Below are 21,760 nucleotides of genomic sequence, written 5' to 3'. Positions count from 1 at the left end.
ATGAAATTTACCTACACATCTTAAAAAATGCCGCTCAAGTTATAGTCAAGGAATTACAACCTTTCAATGCCATACTTCAAGAGGCTTAAGCAGCATCAATATCCATATTTAGCAGACTATAAGAGTATCTTAAGAGTATGGCATAAAAAATATAGATAAAAAGAAAAGACGTTTTATCTCTATTAGAAAAGCAAGATTAAGATACATCCATCTTGATCTAAACTAACTTAATAGTAATAAAAGAATGTGTAGTATTTAGCACATCGATAGCGCTTTTGGCAAATCTACATCTTAAATAAATAAACAAAGGTATGAATTCGCCTTGTGTATCATCCATATATATGACTAATTACAAGGACTGATTGTAAGTCCTTAATAGTATGTCAAACCATAAGTTTGACAAACTTGTTCATCATTCCTTATCTCTTAGTATTCCTTTCATCATAATGTATTGACTAGTTTTATTTTCACATTTTAGCATGGAATGTTATGACTCCTCCATCCATACTACAAAAGAATCCTAGATCCTCGCCAAATTTATCAAAAAATTTACTTGATTTTATAATAGAAATTAACTATGGTAGTAGTTATAGAGGTGGTCAATTGAGTAGAACTTGAACAGCCTCAACAAACACTTCTTATCTCTCATTCTAAAAAATGAGATAATGGTTGACAATACCAAGGCTATTGCCCCTCCTCCCCTCTCTCTTCTCCTAAAATAGTTATTAGCTCTTGAAACTAGCTACAACATTGTATGTATGACTTCAAGATCAACCATCTTTTTTAATTTTTTATTACTAAAAATTGGCACCAATAGTCACAATCCTTGACTATTAGTTCATCATATAATACTTGGCAATCCTAAAGACCTCCTCAAAGGGTTGTGTTGCCAAGAAACTAATCCTTACTTCTCATTAATCCACATAACATATATTAGAATATTCAAAGATAGCATATAAAATGTGACAATACCAAGGCCTTGGATCTACAAAAAGATCTTGGAATTTTGGTGTTCTCGGCTGTTTTTACTCTATTTCTATTCAAGGCTGAAATTGCTGCACCGAGGTTGCTCCGCATCAGATTAGAGGTGTGGCGGCTGCTGTTCTCATTTCAACGGTACTGGTTCCGATACTGCAGGACAAGGATAACTTGTTGGACATACCAGTAAAGCGCTAGAGCGCATTGCATTGGCGGTAAAATAACGAGGTTTCTTGATACACGCAAGATCTCGGTCGTAGACACTATTGCTGTCTATCTAATCACGGATTCTGTTGCTGGGCTTTAGTGTCTTGAAGTCGTGGTTAGTTGAGTAGATCATCTGGGGTTGCACTGTGAATGTAGAAAGCACAGTTGAAGGGACCACGCTTTAATCACTCGGCAAGACCGGGTTTTGGATTACAGTTCATACAGAGCTGCATTGTGAAGCAATTAATTGGTTTAGAGACTCTCAGCACGATGACTATGATCGACATACTGGTAGAAAATAGTGAATATTCTGGCATGTGAAAGTCGAAGATGTATCAAAGAATGGTGCTACACTTCTGACGCTGAAGCGATTAGCAGAAGGGCTCGGACAAAAGCATTGAGGTTTTTGCAGTGTCTAGTGTGTGCTGGATGTCCTTGTGGGAAGTAAATTTTAAGTTTCTAATGAAAATTCTACTCTCCTGCCTACTTGCTACCGTCAGTGGACTCATAACCCACATTCGCTGAAGAATTGGTGCAAGCAGCAAAGGATCTCAGCTTACCTCTCGTTCGCTGTTGGACGTTATCAAAGTTTCAAGACTAGTGGCAATGGGTGAGGTATCACGCTGGTGATTGTTCCATCATCGACCCTGTTGACCTTGGATTTATTCGCACGTTGGGTTCAGTGGCTGTACAACGGAGGTGCTGATTCATTGGGATTCAAGGAGTGCCTGTGGAGGCAGCAACGATCTTCAAGACTGTTATCAGTAAAAGATCACAAGGTGAATTCAAGATTCTCCAGATAATGCATCCAATTAGGTTAAGAAGGCATCCAAGTAGCATTTGATAGAATTAGGATTTTGGATAAATTTATTGGATGAAGTTTTAATTAAGGATGAATTTTTAAATATAGATGAAGTAAATGGATGAAATATTATCAAAGAAGAATTGCCATTCAAGGATGAAATTTTATCAATGAATAAACTTTAATTAAAATGAAATAAAATAATAATAATAATAAATAAAAATAAAGAAATTAATTAAAAAAAGAATTATTCATGGCATTAAATTTTTAAGTGATTTATTATTACAAATATAAGTTATTTATAGAATATTGGCTTGATTACTTAGATTCTTTGAAAATAATAAGGAGTAAATTGATTAGAATTTAAATAATAGCTATAATTTCTATAATTTCTATAATTAATTTTCTTATTGTGAATTAATTAATAGCTATAGATTTTTTGAGATTATTTTATAGATTGTAAAATAAATTATAGCTATTATTTAAATTAAATAAATTATAGCTATTATTTAAGCTTTTCAAAGTGCTATATAAGTTGCTATTAAAGACATGAATCTCAAAAAACTAAAAAATCAATAAACTCATATATCACTCTTATCTCTATATATATTATCTATCTAACAACTATATGGCAACATTGTATAGGACTTTCAATACATGTCCAACTTGTAAGACATCTATCTTAATTTGTAAGGTAAGTTTTTTATATATGTGCCACATAATTAACTTGTATCACAAGATATCAATGTGTGTAATATGTGGTTAATTTATAGACCAAGTTTTTAATCTATCAATTAACTACAAACATGTATAAAATCAAAGTCATCTCAACAAAGCCTCTAAATAGCTTTTTCGTAAGATATTATTAAATTATTAAATTTTAATTTATTAATATTTATTAATATTATCTAAGTATCTATTAGAATAATTATGTATATTTAAGATATTAGCCTTTTTTCTATGAATGAGTAGTACAAGAAGTAATAATTACATATTGTTTAAGTCTAAGATGTGACAAATTATATTTTCCACATATTCTAATTTTTGTTTCCTTTGAAGGTAGTTGATAGATCCTCTTAGCTATAAATAATGTCTTATTCTAAAGCAAAAAGATCACCTTGTTATTTGATCATTAATGAGGCTTTTGTAACTTCCTTCAAATAAAATATTTGTAATATCATATAAAGTTGTTTCTACTTCTAATAAAATCACCATGTATTGGAAGTATCATTAAGGTTGTGATATCAAATGCGTTATATTTTATCATCTATTCAAAAAGAAATCTCATTTTTTAAAATTTTTATTTCTATTACATTGTCTTGAAGGTTGTAATAATTATAATATTTCATCTAATAAGTCAAGAAACCATAATTCTTGAGTTGAATTAGTTGGCTATTAATTCTTTATTTCTTTAATATTATAAATAAAAAATAAAAACAAAGATAGATCATAGACTGTCATCTTTCATAGATCTTGTTTCTTTTATAGCAAAGATTTGTTATTCTTTATTTTAATTTTAATGGATATTGTTGATGAAAAATATCAATCTTCTTTGCTGTATTTATAAGATTCTTGACTTACTACCATGTGCGTTCATTAATATTATATTTGCGCTAATTAATAAAATATTCTAACCTATTTTACCACCATCTTAAGTATAAGACTTCTTCTTCTAACTCTTGATTATTATCCACTCTTATAGAAAGCAATGGCATTTATTTATCTTATATAGCTCAAAAAGAGATACAAGATGGATCTTCATAGATTTTGATAGATATAATCAATAAGTAATTAGAATAATATTTTGACAAATAAAAAATAGTACAAGCTTATAATAATCCAATTTGTCATAAAGGTGGCTATTCTTAATACTCCAACAAAGTAATCATACCTTGTTGCCAATGTGGAATTGAGCAACAAATGCAAATGTTTATGCAAAAAAAAGACAAATGCAAATGTTTATGCAAATGTTTATGCAAATGCATTTGTCTTTTTTTTGTTTTAAAGCTTCTTTTAATTGTACCTTCATTATTATATATAACTGAGATAAATGATTTATCAAATCTTTTTGTTATAGGATTATTAACTTTTGACAAGTCAAAAGCATCAAATTATAGATGATAATCTTAATTAGTAAAGAAAGATGTATATTAAGTAAAAAAACATATAATATTATTATAAGTAAATTTTACCAATGATAAAAGAGTTGTCTAATCATCTTATTAAAAATTGATGATATACCTCAAATATTGCTTGAAAACTTTGTTTAAGTGCTTTGTTTGTCCATCAATTTAAAGATGAAATATTTAAGATAATTTTATATCCATCTTCAATATCTTAAAAAGAATTTTCTAAAATCTTAATACAAATTGGGTTCTTCTATCAGATATAATTTCTTTTAACAATCCATAAAGATAATAAATATTTTTTTAAAAAAATAGTTATTTTTTTTTACTAGTGATAGATTTTGTACATAATTCAAAATGTGCCATCTTAGTGAAACAATCTACTATTAAAAATATAAAGTCATATGAATTTGAGGTTGAAAGATCCATGATAAAATCCATAGATACAAAAGACCATGATTATTTAGAATAAGTAATCGCCAAAGAAGTCCATAAGATCAATAATAAGGAGTTTTTTTTTTATCTTAAACAAATGTCATATGATTGTACAAAATCTTTGGCTGCCTTTCACATTTAAGGCCACTAAAAATCTATAATATTAGCTCTAAAGTCTTATTGTATCCAAAATATCAAACTACTAGAAAGTCATGATGAGCTTGAAGAAAATATAATCATGATTTGTCTTTTAAAATATATAATCATTCTTTGAAGTAAAATAAATTATTTTTAAATTTAAATTTAGAAATACCTTAAATCTTAAAAGAATTATTTTAAATATCATAAACAAGAGAATCAAAGGACATACTTAATAGAACTTACTTGAAAAATATTGAATCAATAGTCAATGTTGATTTTATTGCTTAAAGATAAAAATTCTTTAATTTCAAGAAAAGCATTCTTCGTTGATTAAAAGATGCATCTAATTCTTTGTGTATAAGATAAAGATGCTTAAAAAAAATATTTGATTTTTTTTTTTTTTTTAAATTGATAAGTAATCTTGATAAAGACATGCTTTGATGGACTTTGTAACAATTCAAAACATATGCCACCATAAAATACCTAAAGTACTTGTGATTTATATTTTAGGTGATTAGATTGGAAGTGCTTTCTAGATAATGTTCCCATTCTTAAAATAAATCTATAATTACAAGAAGCTTTTTATTGTGAATCTTATAGTTGATCTCAGTAGCTAAAAATTTTCTAAAATAAAAAAATTATTGGATAGATCTTATCATTTGCTTATATTTATAATAATATTTCATCCATAGCAATATCCAATGTATTTGTTTTCATAAAGAATGTCTTAAAAAATTCCATACAATACAAGATTGATACAAAATTAAATATTTTTTTTAAAACTTCACAAGATACTTTAAGTTCTTTGTTTTACTTAAGTTTGTCTTTACATATCAAATGTGTAAGATAATCAATAACTTAAAAAATATTCTTGATGAAGATCTAATGGTAATTAGTAAATTCTAAAAAATATTGTATATCTCTAATTATTTTTGAGACATTCAAATCCATAATAGTTTAGATCTTCTTTGAACCTATTATAAGGCCATCATTTGAAATGATATATTTTAAAAAATCAATCTAAGTACTATGAAATATATACATTTTTATCTTAATATATAATTTTGTATCTTTAATTTTTTTATAGTACATGACAAATATAAAGTTCATGCTTTCATGCGTTCTAAGAATAGACTAAGATGTTGTTTAGATAGCATATAAAAAAATCATTAAAAAACTCTCAAAAAATATCATTCATTATATGTTGAAAAATAGCTGGTGTATTTGTGAGTCAAAAGATATGACATTATATTCAAAATGTCCATACTTGGTTTAAAATACAATTTTTTATTCATTTCTTTTTTAATGCATACCAAGTTGTATGTCCTTACTAGATCTATTTGTGTATAGAACTTTTTTTCATTGTATTGATCAAAAAGTCTTGAAAGTAAATGCAAAGAATATCTATTCTTGATTGTGATTTTGTTAAAACCTTGATAGTCTATACACATTTACAGAGATCCATCTTTCTTGTTTCTAAATAAAATAAGAGCTCTTGCTAGAGTTTTTGAATGGTGTATGAAGCTTTTAATCAAGTTTTTGTTAATGAATTCCTTGAATATAACTAGCTCATTTTGTAATAAGCTATAAATTGGTCTAAGTAGCAATTGAGTTCTTTCTTAAAGATTAATTGAACAATTATATGGACGATGCTTTAAAAAAATATTCACATTTTTTTATTAAAAAATATCTTAATAATCTTTCTATTGACTTAGAATACTACTTCTAATCTTTCCATTATTACAAATAGGTATGGCATGTATAATAAAAGATGATCCTTTATTTGGAGCATGCATGAAATCTCTTGTACTTATTAATAAGGATTTCATTATATTAAACTTATAGGATTCTACTTGATTAAAAAAATCTTAGATTAAATTATGAAAAAAATCAAAGTTATGAAAAATCTAGTCTATTTGAAGGTTATACTTCTCTTGCCACAATAATTATAAAATAATTAGGTTGAAAAGACATCTAATCACATTGTTTATTATTAAATTATTATGACCATTAATTTTTACATCTAAAGGAATATTTTTAAGGATTACATCTCTAAAAGATAACAAACGACCATCTATAACTTTCACATGCATATGTTTGATTTTTTTGATTAAAAATATTTCTTATTTTTTGTGAAAAAACTTTATTTATAAAATAGATTGAAGCTCTTGAATCTAAAAAAGAAGAAACTTTGTGATTTTTTAGTCCTAAATAAACTTCTATTATAAAAAAAGATGAGGGATTTAAAAAAAGAATATGACATTTATTAGATTTTGCATAAGATTGTAGCAACACAATCTCTATTATAACTAGAAAAACTCATTTCTAAACAAATTTTCCTCTTTGGCAACCATGCTCCTTATTTTGTGATTATATTGCTTCTATAGATAATATTGAGCAATATGCTTTGATTTTACAAAATATAGATACAAACCTTCTTGACAATGTTAAATCTTTTTTTGCTTAATAAGAAATTTAAACTATATTGTTTCAATTTATATAGGATTTGATCTAGATGAATAAGCTTCCAAAAACTTATAAAGTGTCACTATAACTTAATTTGTACATCTTCTATTAAATCTTTGTTTTTAGCATCTTTTAAAGAATTGATTGTTGCATGCAATGGCTTAAACAATAAATTGATCTAATAAGTATCTTCTTGGTATTGTCAACAATAAATCCATAATATTATCTTTCAATCCATATAAAAATTAATAAAGTTTTTTTCATTCCAATCAACATCCCAAATAAGGTTTTAAAATTCAACAATATATATGGTGGTTGAATGTGATTTTTATTGAAAAGATATGAATTTTTTGTCTTCTATCTTTTTGTAATCACTTTTTTTAAATATGGTTGTAAATACTTCTAAGAATAAATTCAAATCATAGAGTAGTTGTAAATCCTTTCCATCAAATAAGCAAAATAAATGAGAACACTCTTAGATAGAAGTGCACTTATAAACTTAACTTGAATAAATCCATCAAGGTATTGAAAAGGATTCATTTTTAGATAAAGCTTCATTTGTTGTAGAAACCCTCAAAACTTTGATCTTGTTCCATCGAACTTCAGGGGCATACTTATCTTTGCATCCATCATATTTGTAATTACAAGGCTTTTTGAATTCAATTATGAACTTAATCTATTTGCTTCTCTTAATTACACAATTCCTTAGCCTAGACTTTAAATTTAATTATTGACTTTTTTCATGAAAGTAGGAATAGTACTTCTATGATTTACGTTGAAAATACATGATTTCTATTCTAAAAGTGTTGACAAACTCATAATTATCTATAATAGTTACAAACTTATTCTTACTTTTGCCCAAAATAGCATCCATAATTTTTCCTCCAGTAGGAAAGTCAAACAAATTCAAAAATTAAATTAGAGAAGGATAATTTATAATCTCTAATATCAAATGAAACTTTTCAAAAAGAGATATTATCTTCTTTCTTTAAAGAATAATTTAGTGTTAAAAAATTAAATGACAATTAAAAGATGGATAGTCCAAAATCTTCAAAAGACAATAGTAGAAGTAGAATAATCCACTCACTTCTAAAAAAAAATAAAAAAAAAATAAAAAAAAATAATAAATTAACACTCTTAGCAAACTATTAAAGACATGAATCTTAAAGAATTAAAAGATCAATAAATTCTTGTGTCACTCGAAAAGACTAAAAAATTACTCAAAGATGGTATTAAAATAAAATGACTATTACTAAAGGCAAGAAAACTATAAAGTCTTAAAATAAGACTAAAGATTAGAAATATGTTAATAAGAGTGAAGAAGGCTTCACTCTTGCTTCAATGTATATTATCTATCTAGGGGCTATATGGCAACATTCTAGAAGATTCAATTCCATTTCTATTGCCCTATTCCCAACTATTGCCTATGTTTCCAATGTTTCCAGTCTTCCGGCCCTTGTCGTTAGGAATAGTCGAAAATTGGAAATGGTTGGGAATATGGATAGGAGCTTCAAGGATGCAATGGTAATTAAGATAGAGTGGATTGTTTTACTAACAAATTCGGTTATTCAATCCAAATAATTTATAATAAAAACTTATTGCTTTTGAATGATAATATTTTTTCACAAAGTTTTTTTTTTTTTTTTTTTTTTTTTTTTAATTTTATTAAATTTTTAGTAATGCTAGCAAAATCATGTAGATATATATATATATATATATATATATATATATATATATAATCTTGAATGTACTTTAAAATATTAAAAAAAATAAAACTTTTTTATATTGATTTTTTGATTAATGAAGATAGTGATATTCAAAAAAATAAAACATCTTGCAATGAGAGATTGATAGTACATTACAAATCTATATAAGAAAATAAAACATCATCAAATAATCAAATTCAATTACATGTTACTAAATTTATTAATCTCTTTGAACAAATTAATCTAAACTAAATAGAATGCATATGTTTTTAATGCACTTTGTTCTAAATATGCATATATAATATTAAAATTTTTTCTTTTATTTTAAAAAATATATATTTATTTATAGAAACATTACAATATAAAATTCTATATCTTTTAAACATATATAAAATAATATTAATTATATTTATGCATATTTTTAAATTACTTAGGTTGAAATTGCTCTCAATAATATTATACTTGAGTTATTACATTTAATTAGATATCTAGTACTTTTTTTAAAAAAAAATAGAATGGAAATATTAGAATAGTAAATTGGGAGAGGAACCTTTCTTTGCCATGCATTTTGAATTATTACTATATATTTATATAGTTAGTTGGTGTATGCCAAAAACTATTTATTACACGTAGCTCCATTTGATAAGGCACTTGTTCTCAATAAAAGCGGGTAGTTTTTGCTCTTGAATACCTTTTTCAATAGACTCTCACGACCTGCCACGTAGGCAAAGTTCATAACATGGAAAGATTTTCAGAGCTGCGGGCCATGGGCAACCAATCAACCCGTCCCTGCCCGTCCCCTGCCCAAAAAGGCAGAGGAGAATCGTGGGCCCAGGAATGACCCGGGATGCGGCCCGGAACATGCTAGTGGGTCTGAAAGGGACTTTAGCCATGCTTTTGAGCTTCCTACATCTATGACCGAGAGTCCTATGGCCGCGCCTTTTTGCCGCTGTCCTTCCACAAACGAAGTCCGCAGCACCATCTGAGCTACTTCCACTACAAAACAAGATGAGCGCGGAGTGCATGCAATCTCACTACAATTATACTGCTATTGTATCAATTTTTGATACACAAAAAAAAACATTGAACATCAGAACATCATGGGTTCTTTTTAAACAAAAGATATATTTTATGTCAAATTACGAAACATTAAGAAAAAAAAAAAAAAAAAAAAAAAAAAAAGGAAGAAGAAGAAGAAGCATGGAAGTAAAAAAAGAGACGAAAAAACCCCTTGTGCATGAATATGAACAAGCTTTATATTGTCACTGGACTAGTCATGCACTCCAAATCGCAAACCTCAAGACTTTCACTCAACGTCGACTCACTTGGCGCCAAACAGCGAGGCTTTCAAGTTCCCGGGAGAAACTGCCGCGTTCTATCTGCTTGTTTCCATTTGGTTCCGCATATTCGTTTTTCCACGTGGCACTGCCAACCACCACAAAGGTTCCTTTTGCAGCACTCAACAAAATATCTTTCACGACTCTCTTACAACTGTCATATAGCGGCGTACACACGACACGTGTAAGAGCATACTCCCTGCCAGCAGGGTGTCGCGATATATGTCATTCCCGCCAGTTTTATTTTTTCGCGGGTGGATTTTACTCAACCTAGAAAGTCTTTATTTATTTATTTAATTTTAATATTAAGTCTACACATGAAAGTGGTGGGGTTCGTTGCTTGCTGTCCACTGGCTCCATTTTCTAGTACTTCAACGGAGTTGTCTTCAATCATACAATTGTTATCGAATATTTGATCGAGGTGTGAGGTTGTTCACTAGCTATTGTTCGCATACTCGATTTGGTGCTGCACAGAAGCGAGATTTGTTTTCTGGTCTTAGTCCTGCGCTCCGTGGGCCGAGAGAAACATCTTGAGAAGTTAGGCTTGTGATCTCATTTGCAAACATGGGCAAGGGAGGCTCCACTGCGACCTTTTGCGAGGTCTTGTTAGCTATTCTGTTGCCGCCTCTGGGCGTGTTTCTAAGATATGCCTGCGGGGTAAGTGCAGTTGGAGAAGTTTCGAGGGAGTTTTCTTGGACAAATTTGAAGCTTTGAATCTTTTTTGGGGTTTTCTTAGTTCAGACGTGCGTGCTGTAAGAAGATGGGCGTGTCCTTGGTCTTTGAGTTTTGGTAGCGCGGAGGATCGTCAGCCGGCTGTTAATTTCGATTGTTGCGCTGGTCCTATTATTGTTTCTATCAGCGTTTTTCATGATCGATTTTGTCTACATTGTGTTGCCGAAGTGCTGACAGTAATTTATTTCGTTTCTTTGCAGCTGGAGTTCTGGATTTGTCTACTTTTGACCATCCTGGGATATATTCCTGGGATCTTGTATGCGCTTTACGTCATTGTAAGATAATTCTGGAAGGTCTGCTCGAGGTCTTGTGCGCCAGACGGGGCGAACACAACAGAGAGACGTCCATGGTCGTGGACTAGGATTTTGATACCTAGCACTTCAATGGTTCAAAGGCGTGTTATCTATCGGTCTGCTGTTTTCTTGTAGATAAAGACCATGCTATCAGCTTTAGGATCTCAACAGGAGTTTCACCTTGGGAAGGCTGCAGTGATCATCGGACCGTTTGGGTGCTCGCGGTAACCACACCAGAAATGATCATGTTTTGTGAATGTTTGTAAGAGTAGATGAATAGTTTATCTTTTGTTGCAATAAATTTCATACGTTGAAACTCCACTGGTGTTGAAAGCCATTATGTACGGATTCAGCTGGATTTTCTCTGTTGGTGTACGGTTTGTCAGTTAGTTTCGAGGCTTTTTTACGTGAAGTGGCTTATGCAGTCCCATCTATCGCGGTACAGTATTATCCAACAGCTCAAACTTTGAATGAGTAGCGATTGTGAAATTTGCAGAGTACAAAGTGTACAAGTGAATATAATACAGAAGAAAAATTCACTCTATTTTCTATGAGTACACCTTCTCAATATATCTATTCCGAAATGTTTTATTCTGCGACCAGAACTAAAGATATTGAATTCGATGAACTTTGATCGTCATAAATGCAAATGCAAATCTTCAGAGGAACTTCCAGTACACTCAGGTTGTTGGAATTGTTCTTCACCGAGAAGAACTCCAATGTCGCTGATAACTAAAAGTGCGTTAAACCGTTTTCTAATCCAAACTAAAAATAAAATTTCTAAATGAATATACATGAATAATTGACATTCTGCAGAAAGATGGTACCCTTTCTTATTTATTCGACTATAAAATGATTTATGAAACTGATACGTGTATCACTTTGCTACGGATTATAATGTTATCAAACCCATTACTAGTTGACATAAATCCTGCCAATGATCAGGGAGAAGATATGCCACCGGCCACTAACAAAGCAGGCATGAATTACCTACTCATTATTCATGACTTTATCCGCTCTGAAACATGCACTTGCTTCTCAGCTTGGTATTCAACAAAAAAAAATTCTCCATGATGGTAAAAGTAGTATTCCATCCACCCAGACATTTCCAAACAGCTAAGACGCTCAACACAACTTGGTACGAGGCGGGATTTAATATGAGCTGACGTACATCCGTGCAAAATCGCGAAATCTTTGCAATGAAGACTCAACATACTATCTAAGCTAGCAGGACAAATCAGCTGTAGCAAACATTGCTGTCTCCGAGAACAACTAAGACTTTTCTACTCGTCACCACTTTCGTCACTGTACGCCACGAGTCCAAGGCAGTTTCTCTCTCCTGCATTCTCAGCTGTTGAATCATTCAGCTCCTTTTCGGTGAGGGTAGGAGGCGATTCAATTCTTGCCTTTTTTGACTGAGACTTAATCTTTATAGCAATGGGCAAAGCAGACTTGGGCTGCGGTCTTTTACCAGTCAACGAAGGCTTCTGTGTCTGCATACATTTGGTGAATAAAAAAGTGAGGTGTTGCAAAATCATCCTACTCAAATAACGTGGCATTGTCAACACTATGCTAAAAAACTCAAACAATATCCAATAGCTACGTTGTAGCAACACGCCATTTAGAACTGAAGATTATAAAAGAGATCTCAGCGGAAAGCGTTGAACTTAATTAGACGAAAAGGAGAAGTAATCTTACATCTGGTTTTAGAGTACCAATGGTTGAAGCCTTGACTTCTTCTGTGGTGATAGTCCTATTAGCAATCAAATTCTGCAATTCACCGTCACAACTTTTCGTCAAATTTTGATGAACATAGTGCATAAATTGACGAAGTTGCAATCAGACAGTAACAATGATCTGAAGAATGATTTCCCCATCTTTGCTTTGATACACGCACATGAAAATTTGTCAGTTCCCGTGCCTCAGCATCAGCAGCCTCCTGCTCCTGTTGCTTTCTATACTGCAAGCCAAAACCAAGACATGGAGATGCATAAAACTTGATAATTATAATGTAAGTCACCAGTTTGACGTTCATTAAAACAAATCTCTCCCAACCAGAAGCCCTCACAAGTCTTCTCCAATTCTTTGAATCAAATACGTATTACTCTAATCGTCCCGTACCTCATCTAGATGGAGCAGTACGACACAATATACTATCTAAGCTAGCAGGACAATAACCTCCAGAAGCAAAGAACCCCTAACTATGATTTGTCGTACCCAGGTCCCCGTCACAAGTAGCCATGCTCACCGTCTCCACAGCATCTAAAAACTCAGTCTCATCTTCGTCAAGCGCCTTCGGCGGTCCTGAGCATACATCGAAGGATGGTAATCAATACGAACAGCCCCTTGCAGTTAAACAAGTCCGCTCCAACTTGCTAGTCAGTTTCATGTAAAGACACTGCATGTTATTAAAGCAACCGAAAAAGAAAATTGCAAAATAAGATCCAACAAGTTAATCATCGATTACCAAAAAACAGGCTTGATTCTTGATGGCTACTTACCGATCCTGACACTGTGGCTTCCTAAAGCAAGTCTATCAAATGCAAACTATAGAAGATGCATGAACATAAACACACAATTTTTTGAAGGCAAGATAACAGACTGTGCTTAAAGCGCTCGTTAAACTCAGCTTCTTTCTTATCCGAGTTCTCCTTCAATATCTGCAATATTGAGAAACAACATACAAGGATAACTACCCACCAATCAAACTTGGAGTTGGTGCTACCATTCGGAACACCTACACTACGAATTCGTAAGAATTAAGTACATCTACTAAGCAGAGACTCCGGAATATCAGCACAGCTTTAAAAGATGGTGCAAACCTGACGACCATCGGCAAAATATTAATAAGTTCTATACAACCCTGCAATGACAGCATAACCTTTATGGTAGAAAAATAAATAAATAAGATATAATAAAATAAAAAACCATTGACAACACATGGATTAAAGAATTAACCTCGTACAAAGGTCGGTTGTCGATTATTTCCAAAGGCTTGGTGTCTGAAGCGCTCTCATTCTCGGCATCAGTCTGCGAAGCTCAACGGACATGAATACGTTTTTGATGACTACTGACTGGGATTATGTAACACAGAGTGCAACAAATTGATACCTGAGTGGCAGAAACGAAATTTAGAAGTTTCAATTTAGGCTCCGCCATCGCTGGAAGTTCAATCTGTTCCCAGTAAGGAAAAACCCCGTCAGTCACAGAGAGTCCACTAAACCCTAAACTTTGCTCGCAACCTACAACATATGATTCACATTTCCCTACCTAAATCTAAACTGAATCCACACACAAGTAAGTACAGAAAAGTTCTTCTGCGGCGTCTTTTTCTGGTTTAATTATCTCTCTCACTGAACGCCTCTAACAGAAACGACAATTTTACACGCAATCCTGCAGTAGTTCACACCGTCCGCAACTTCTATTCAATATCTGGATACGGTCCCTGTCGATCACATTGCAAACCTTTTACACAAAAAATAATATATCATAAAATCAGTCAAATTTCATGCGGCCAAAAGTACTCAAATCTCTTCACCTGAGATTACACAAAATAGATCAAAATAAAACAATTCCGCAGTCTAACCTTCATTCGAAAACTTTCGACTTCGTTTTCCCGGACTGTGCTCTTATTACTGGAAATCCATCACCGACCTTTCAAACACACGGAATGCCGAAACATCATAGGTATCAGTTGCTATACTTTACCTGAAATCGCAATCTCCCAAATTAATCAAAAATCCTCTGCCTATCTTCAGTTCTCACGGGCCCTGCGTACACGGACCTTCAGACGCAAACCACATCTCCATGACAAATTCCCCGAAAACCCAACACCGTAATGGCTGCGCGTATTGGTAGACTATGCTCCCTTGTCATATCCTGCATGCAGATTCATCTCACAAGAAAGTGTGCCGATTCTTGATCGGAGCAAACCCTATTAGTCCTTGGGGTTTCGGCTCCACCCACAAGAGTCAGAGCATTTAACCCACAAGAGCCCGAGCACCGACGGTGTATCTGGTTGCGTTGGGTCTCAACTGTGTCTTGCGGGCATCTAAATTTAAACAGTCTTTTGAAGTCATCACAAACATGTCGATAAAATTATTTTTACATTGTCTTGGAAAAACTATTTTAGTTATTACAAAATTTTATTGAAATTATATTAATGTTGTCAATTAATCCATTATCTTGTAAAAATATTGCCAATTAACAATATAATGTGATTATATTTCCAATTCTTCACTTTTAATTTGGAAACACAAGACAACATCAGCTGAAAAAAGACACTAGAATTTGAAGATTAGGAAAAAAATTGATTCAAAATTAAATAAAAGACTTGCACAGTAAATGAATGGATTTAAAGGATAGAAAAGTAAAACACTAATCCTTTAAAATGTAAATGGATTTAGAAAGCTTATATACTGAAAAGTAACATCAATATTCAAACGAATCCAAATAAATCTTCAAATGGAATGCATAACTTTTTGTTAAGGAATTAGATGTAAATTTAATAGAGTGGTGTCTAATTAGGCAAAAAATGCTCAGGAGAAAAAAATGGATAAGAGCATTGTCTTATTTTTTTTTTTGTGCTTATCCATATTTTTCATGAACCAGTAAGAGAAAAGTTTGATTAGGGTCAATGCTCTATTATGAGCAAGTACCACCTAAGCCAACACAATGCATAACGCACCTCAATAACAACAACTTTTTGCTCCTCTATGCAAATGATACTATCCCCAACTACTAATAGACCAAGCTTGTGCTTGAAAGCTTGTACTAACGATTGGAAAGATTACAAGACGATACTCAAGCAAATATTGGGAGTTGTATCATAATAAATGTTGCCATTGTGTGAAAGAAAAATAAAACTACAAACTTAAGTTTGAATAAGGCAATGTCATTGTCAACAACAATACACTTCAACTTCTTGTGCTTTATTGATAATAAACTTCCAAAGGTGTGGAGAAGAGTGCAATATTTGGTTATGAGAAATGTCTAGTTAAGAGAAAAGCTTGTTCTATGTCCCAAGGAATTTCTCTTAATCAGACATCATTGTACCATATTTTTTTTCAAATATTTGTCTTTTTTTGAAATTGTTCTCTTTGTTTTTTTTTAGTTGTATCAATTTTTATGAATTACATTCAACATAGTTCTTTAAGTTTACAAAAATTTAAATATATATATATATATATATATATATATTATAAATAAAACTAATATTTTTTTCTATAAGGACCTTAAATCATACAATTCCAATTTGCAAGTTTAACGCTTTTTAATTATATGATTGCAAAATTCATATATCTTTCTATAAAAATATAGAAATATCAAGATGGAATTGTAAAACTTCCTAAATCAAACTAAAGAAGTAAATTGTCACACTTAAAGGCAAAGTTAATCACTTAACTTTATAATTAAAGATCAAGATAAATTAAAAATAATAATTTTACATCATGTTGTGATCCATTAAAAATTTAGCTAGTAAATGCAGCATCATTCTATTTAGCATTGATTTATAATTCTTGGCATTATAAATCATACAAAATAGATTCAAAATGTTATAAACTTTTAATAAATGAATTCATATTTAATAAATTATAAATTCTATTATACAATATTTTTTAGTTTTAAATTTAAAATATTACAAAAATAATTAAATTTTATCAAAAAAAATACATATAAAATATAATTTAAAAAATAAATATTTGATTTTTTGTATTGATAATTATTTTTAATTAATATATTTATTTATTTTTATTGTATAATAGAAATAATAAAAATTATACATATATAGATATATACACCTTTCTATAAGAAGTAATATTTAACAAATATTTATTATTAATAATAGAAAAAATGATAATATTCAAAAAAATTATATATCAAATATACCTTTGAATAAATATAGTAAGATTCAATTAATATATATATATATATATATATATATATTCTAAAATTATTCTCTTTTATATATAATATTTTTGGATTTTATATTTTAAATGTCACATTATTCATACTTATTTTTAAAGAATGTTTTTCTAAAAGATTCAATGTCTTCACAAAGCTTACATTTTTTTTATAAATACTACATTTAATTTGTAACTTTTTTGTAATTGATGTTAGTTTTTTCTAATTTTCATTGTTACATGATAATTGTTAAATTGTCTTAGTTTCATACTGGTTTAATTGTTATATTGTCTTTGTTTCATACTGGTTTAATTGTTTGATTGTCTTTAAGTTCTACATTCACAATACAGAATAAAACAAGCAAACCAAGAAAATTCTTTAGATCTCATCATCTAATAGCAACTGTTAGTCATCAATAGAATATTAGTGTGCTAATTTACACTCCACTTTAAGGCTTCTAATAAAACATTAACACAATCAAAAGGAGGATTTCAAAGTGCCAATGAATTACAGAGTTGCCAATTCAAGTCATCACAAGTTATATTAATGTTGTGTCCATAGTTTACAATAACAGTGCTAGATAATTATTTAATAGCGCTGCTTTATTTGAAGGTTACCAATCAACCTTTGTCCATGTATGTAAATTTTGAGATATTTCAAGGTAAGAAATCAATCTTGTAGAATGAAGCTTTGATTGTTGACTATTTTCTATTAACAGAGAGTAAAGCAAATAAATGTGACTCATATAGGTGCCGGTATTGGACCACTATAGTTAAGTTGAAAAATAAATTGAGCTCTCAATTATACTCTAAAATTTAATTTTTTGTTATTTTCCTATTTTATGATAATTGAGCATGTTAGATTAGGATTTATATAAGTGGAATTTAGTTTTATAGAATTTTTAGGATTACAACTCTTGATGGTATAAATTATAGCTTAATTCTTTGAATTAGGTTAATTAAGACTAAAGTGATAAGAGTTAAAAAATTAGAATTGTAATTCAGTTAGTTTAATAATTTAGAGGTTGTTAGTCATTACTTTGAGGGTTGGCTAAAAGCCTATAAGTGCACCTATAATTATTCACATGATTTAAGAGTTGGAATTATAATTCTCTAAAAGATTTAGTGAAGTTAGCAATGATAATTTTGAGCTTTCTTCTAAATTCGACAAATTCAAGTGGCATGGTCATTCTTTTAATTAATGGGAGTCTTTTTAATACAATGGTGGCACTAGATTTACCTTGTGGAGTGAAGAAAACAAGATCAGCACCTTCTCCTTCAAAATACAAGTGAAGCAATTAAATTCTCATTTTGAAGAATTTTACAAAAAATTGCCAAGATCCTTGTAAGTAAAAACTTCCATGAAAATTATAATTGAGCATGGATTGAGGCATGTGAGTAGTCGATCTTAGCTTAAAAAGATTTTTTGAATACAATGGTGAAGTTAGATTTATCAAAAAAAATGCTTTCTTGACCACTTACAAGAGCCATCAACCTTGGTAATGAGATTGGTTCTTGGATGAATGAAGGCCGTAGATTTAGATTAGGGATCTTAAAAATCAAGGGTGGAGATGTAGCCATCCTTCTACGAGCCTCCACTCAATTTTATAAGAGAGGCTTGATTTTCCAAGCCCTCTCTCTGTCTCGTCTTTTGGGTGAAGGGCAAAGCCATGCCAAAGTTTAGTCAAAATCCTAATCTTAATTTTATTTAGATTTTAAATCTCATTGTGAACCTTATGATTTTGTGTGTATGGATTTTGAATTTTGAGGGATGGTTATTAAGTTTTAAAATTTGCTTCATTGAGGTAGATAGCTTCTCGGCCTCCCAAATATCCCAAGGGTTTCAAGGACCTCGGATTTTCCTCAATGAGTTACTTAGTTTCTTTTGTTTCAATGTAAAATTCTAAGTTGTTGTAGCTTTTGTTGTTAGCTTCTTGACAAGATAAGACTTGTTTAATTTGGAATGAGAAGGAATTTTTTGTAAATTTTTGAGTACAAGGAAGTCGACTGCCTTTGCAGTTTGGATCAATTGAGTTCGGAAAGGTATTTCTTAATACTTAATAATTGGATTTATTTGAAATTTTAAAAGAATCAAGCTTTAAAAGCTAAGATTTGAAAAGCACAAGTTTTATTGGATTTGAAAACAATCTGAATTTTTAATGAATTTCTAAGTGAAGAGGATTGGTCACCATCGTAGTTTGGATCACTCAACTTCAAAGGAATAATTCTCACGACTAGATCATTAGATTACAACAAGATTTATTGGATCAAGAGCTCATTTAAGTTAACCTTGTAATAAGATAAAAATAATTTATATCAAAGATAATTGCTAATTTTGGTAAATTTTGGAATAGAAGGAGTTCGCTACCTTCAATCCTTGGGTGTTGTCAAGGTACCTTTGCTTCCACCTCTCTTATTTTATTTTTACTATTATCTTCATAGTCACTTCTAATCTCCATATTTCACCTTTTTGCTAATAAATTTTAAGTTTTAAGTTTTAACCTTTAATATTCTCACTTTAAGTTTTAACTTTAAGTTTTAAACTTAACTTTTAATTTTAACTCTTAAACTTAATTTTTAATTTCAACTTTTTAACTTAACCTTTTAATTTTAAATTTTAATTTAACCTTTTAATTTTAACTTTTAATTTAAAATTTTAATTTTAACTTTTAATTTAAAATTTTAATTTAAACTTTTAATTTAAAATTTAAAATTTAAATTTAAATTTAAATTTAAAATTTAAATTTAAATTTAAATTTAAAATTTAAATTTAAACTTTTATTTTATTTTTTTAACTTAAATTTTAATTTTAATTTTTAATTCAAACTTAAGTTTTTATTCTTACAATCAATTAATAGTAAGAACTTAGTTAATTATTTTTACTATGTTTTCATAGTAAATTTCATTTAAAATTTTAATTTAATGTCAATAATCATTGCTTAGAAGGCATTAATTTGAATTGAACTACAAACATCCACATTTAAATTAACTCAACAATTTCACAATTGAAAGTCCCTCCATTTCACTCTCTGAACTTGTTGTATGGCATTAATTTAATGAGTAGTAAATTTGGAGTTCACAATAAATTTTGCAAGAGAGACCAAATACTAGAACATAGTCTGCACGAGAATCCACAGACTAACATTGTAGTTTCTAATTGGTGGTGATTACAAATTACATGTTGAATTATATACTTTAAGGAGCAGCGACAGAAGGTTGAGGAGAAGCAGCTCCTCTTTGTACCAAGACTGTAGACCAAAAGAGTTAAAGGATTGCGATTGGGTATACTATTGAATAAAGAAGTTCATAAATTGAAGTCACTCTTGTATCAAGAGAGACTATTTTGAGCACCAAGACTCTCTCTTGAGCTGTCTCTTACTACCACAATTCACATACTACTTCAATGTTGTTAGGTAGTAGATTCTCATGCATTCAGTAGGCCGCATGTGTGAAGTAGTAAGCAACACTATAAAGCCAGTGTTGAATAAATCTTTGTTGTAGGGAGGAGAAAAAAAGGAGTTGATAGAAAAACCTAAAAAAAAATTATAGTGAAAGGATTTGATAGATGCATGTTTGAGTTGCAACTTTATCATAGATCGAATGCTCTCTCTGAGTTCAATAGAAGATAAGAATTGTTGACAAGAACTAATTTGCTACAAAAGAATAGCTTAATAAAATGGACTAATAGATTTAATAAGAATAATTTTAGAAATTTAAATTTTTATTACAAAATTATAAAAAGAAATTTGTAGATATTTAGAAAATCTATACCAAATTAGATAAAAGAAATATTATTGAGCTTATAGTGGGCATTAATAAGATGATTAAATTTTTTCTAAATTTAGCTACTTTGTAAAATCTTAAAAGTTTGGTAAACATATATGTTATTTGATCATGTGCTAAAAAATAGTGAATATCAATGTGTCTTTATGTCTATAATTCTAAAAAAAAATAATAATGAATACCAATATATTTTATATTTTTGTAAAAAAGTAATTAAAAATTATTATATATTTAATTAATTATTATTGATTTTTTTAATAAATTTATTGATTGATATATCCAATTTTTATACCATTCTTTGCAATTACTTAAAATTACTTATAATATTAGAGATGAATTTATATTTAGCTTTAATAATAGATTATAATATAATAGACTATAATTTGTTTGAAGCATTAATAGTAGGAGCTTCAATTATAAATACAATATTCGTTATCAAGTTATTGTATAAACAAATATTATTACATATAATACATTAAGTACTACAAATAAATTACAAAGTGAGCAATCTAAACCTAGTATACTTGTACAACCAACATATTCTTAAGAAAAGATAATGAATCTACACACAACTAATTCAAGCTATCTTTTATACCATAAAGAAAAAATCTAAGCATATAAATGTGACTAAAAAAAATTCTTAAAACTTTACTAAATAGCTAAATCACTACAGCCTAAAAAATCCTTGTAATACAAGTTTTTTCTCTCTAAATTCATTTATAAAACTTGACTTCAGAAGATATAAAGTTGATGGAAATTTTTTACTCAAGTTTTTAAACTTTAATTGATATTAACAAAGTCAATAAACAAAAAAAGTATTGAAGAACAAGCACTTTGAAGACTCAACACTT

General features: G+C 29.7%; 2 protein-coding genes across 4 annotated transcripts; one reads left to right on the top strand and one right to left on the bottom strand.

Moving 5' to 3' along the window:
• The first annotated feature begins 10,608 nt into the window (after window positions 1-10,608).
• On the top strand, window positions 10,609-11,542 carry LOC112277650 (hydrophobic protein RCI2A). Its single transcript, XM_024510217.3, has 2 exons — window positions 10,609-10,855; window positions 11,131-11,542. The coding sequence occupies exons 1-2, from the start codon at window positions 10,763-10,765 to the stop codon at window positions 11,212-11,214; spliced, it is 177 nt and encodes a 58-aa protein (XP_024365985.1). The 5' UTR covers window positions 10,609-10,762; the 3' UTR covers window positions 11,215-11,542.
• Window positions 11,543-12,272: 730 nt separating this feature from the next.
• LOC112277607 (uncharacterized) lies at window positions 12,273-15,121 on the bottom strand. 3 transcript variants are annotated; one of them, XM_024510153.3, is made up of 8 exons: window positions 14,810-15,121; window positions 14,335-14,397; window positions 14,182-14,253; window positions 13,826-13,883; window positions 13,472-13,527; window positions 13,121-13,183; window positions 12,922-12,993; window positions 12,273-12,716 (listed from the first exon to the last, which is right to left on the bottom strand). In XM_024510153.3, the coding sequence occupies exons 1-8, from the start codon at window positions 14,813-14,815 to the stop codon at window positions 12,507-12,509; spliced, it is 600 nt and encodes a 199-aa protein (XP_024365921.1). In that variant the 5' UTR covers window positions 14,816-15,121; the 3' UTR covers window positions 12,273-12,506. The 3 variants fall into 3 exon arrangements, with proteins under 3 accessions (XP_024365921.1, XP_090104481.1, XP_024365929.1); XM_090248355.1 differs by having other exon boundaries at window positions 14,335-14,668; window positions 14,932-15,121; XM_024510161.3 differs by having other exon boundaries at window positions 14,932-15,121.
• Between the last annotated feature and the right edge of the window lie 6,639 nt (window positions 15,122-21,760).

This window comes from Physcomitrium patens, chromosome 2 (genome assembly GCF_059467195.1).
Source record: "Physcomitrium patens ecotype Gransden chromosome 2, ASM5946719v1, whole genome shotgun sequence".
NCBI lineage: Eukaryota > Viridiplantae > Streptophyta > Bryopsida > Funariales > Funariaceae > Physcomitrium > Physcomitrium patens.
Note: the sequence above shows the minus strand (reverse complement) of the source record. Positions and strands in the feature narration are given on the sequence as shown.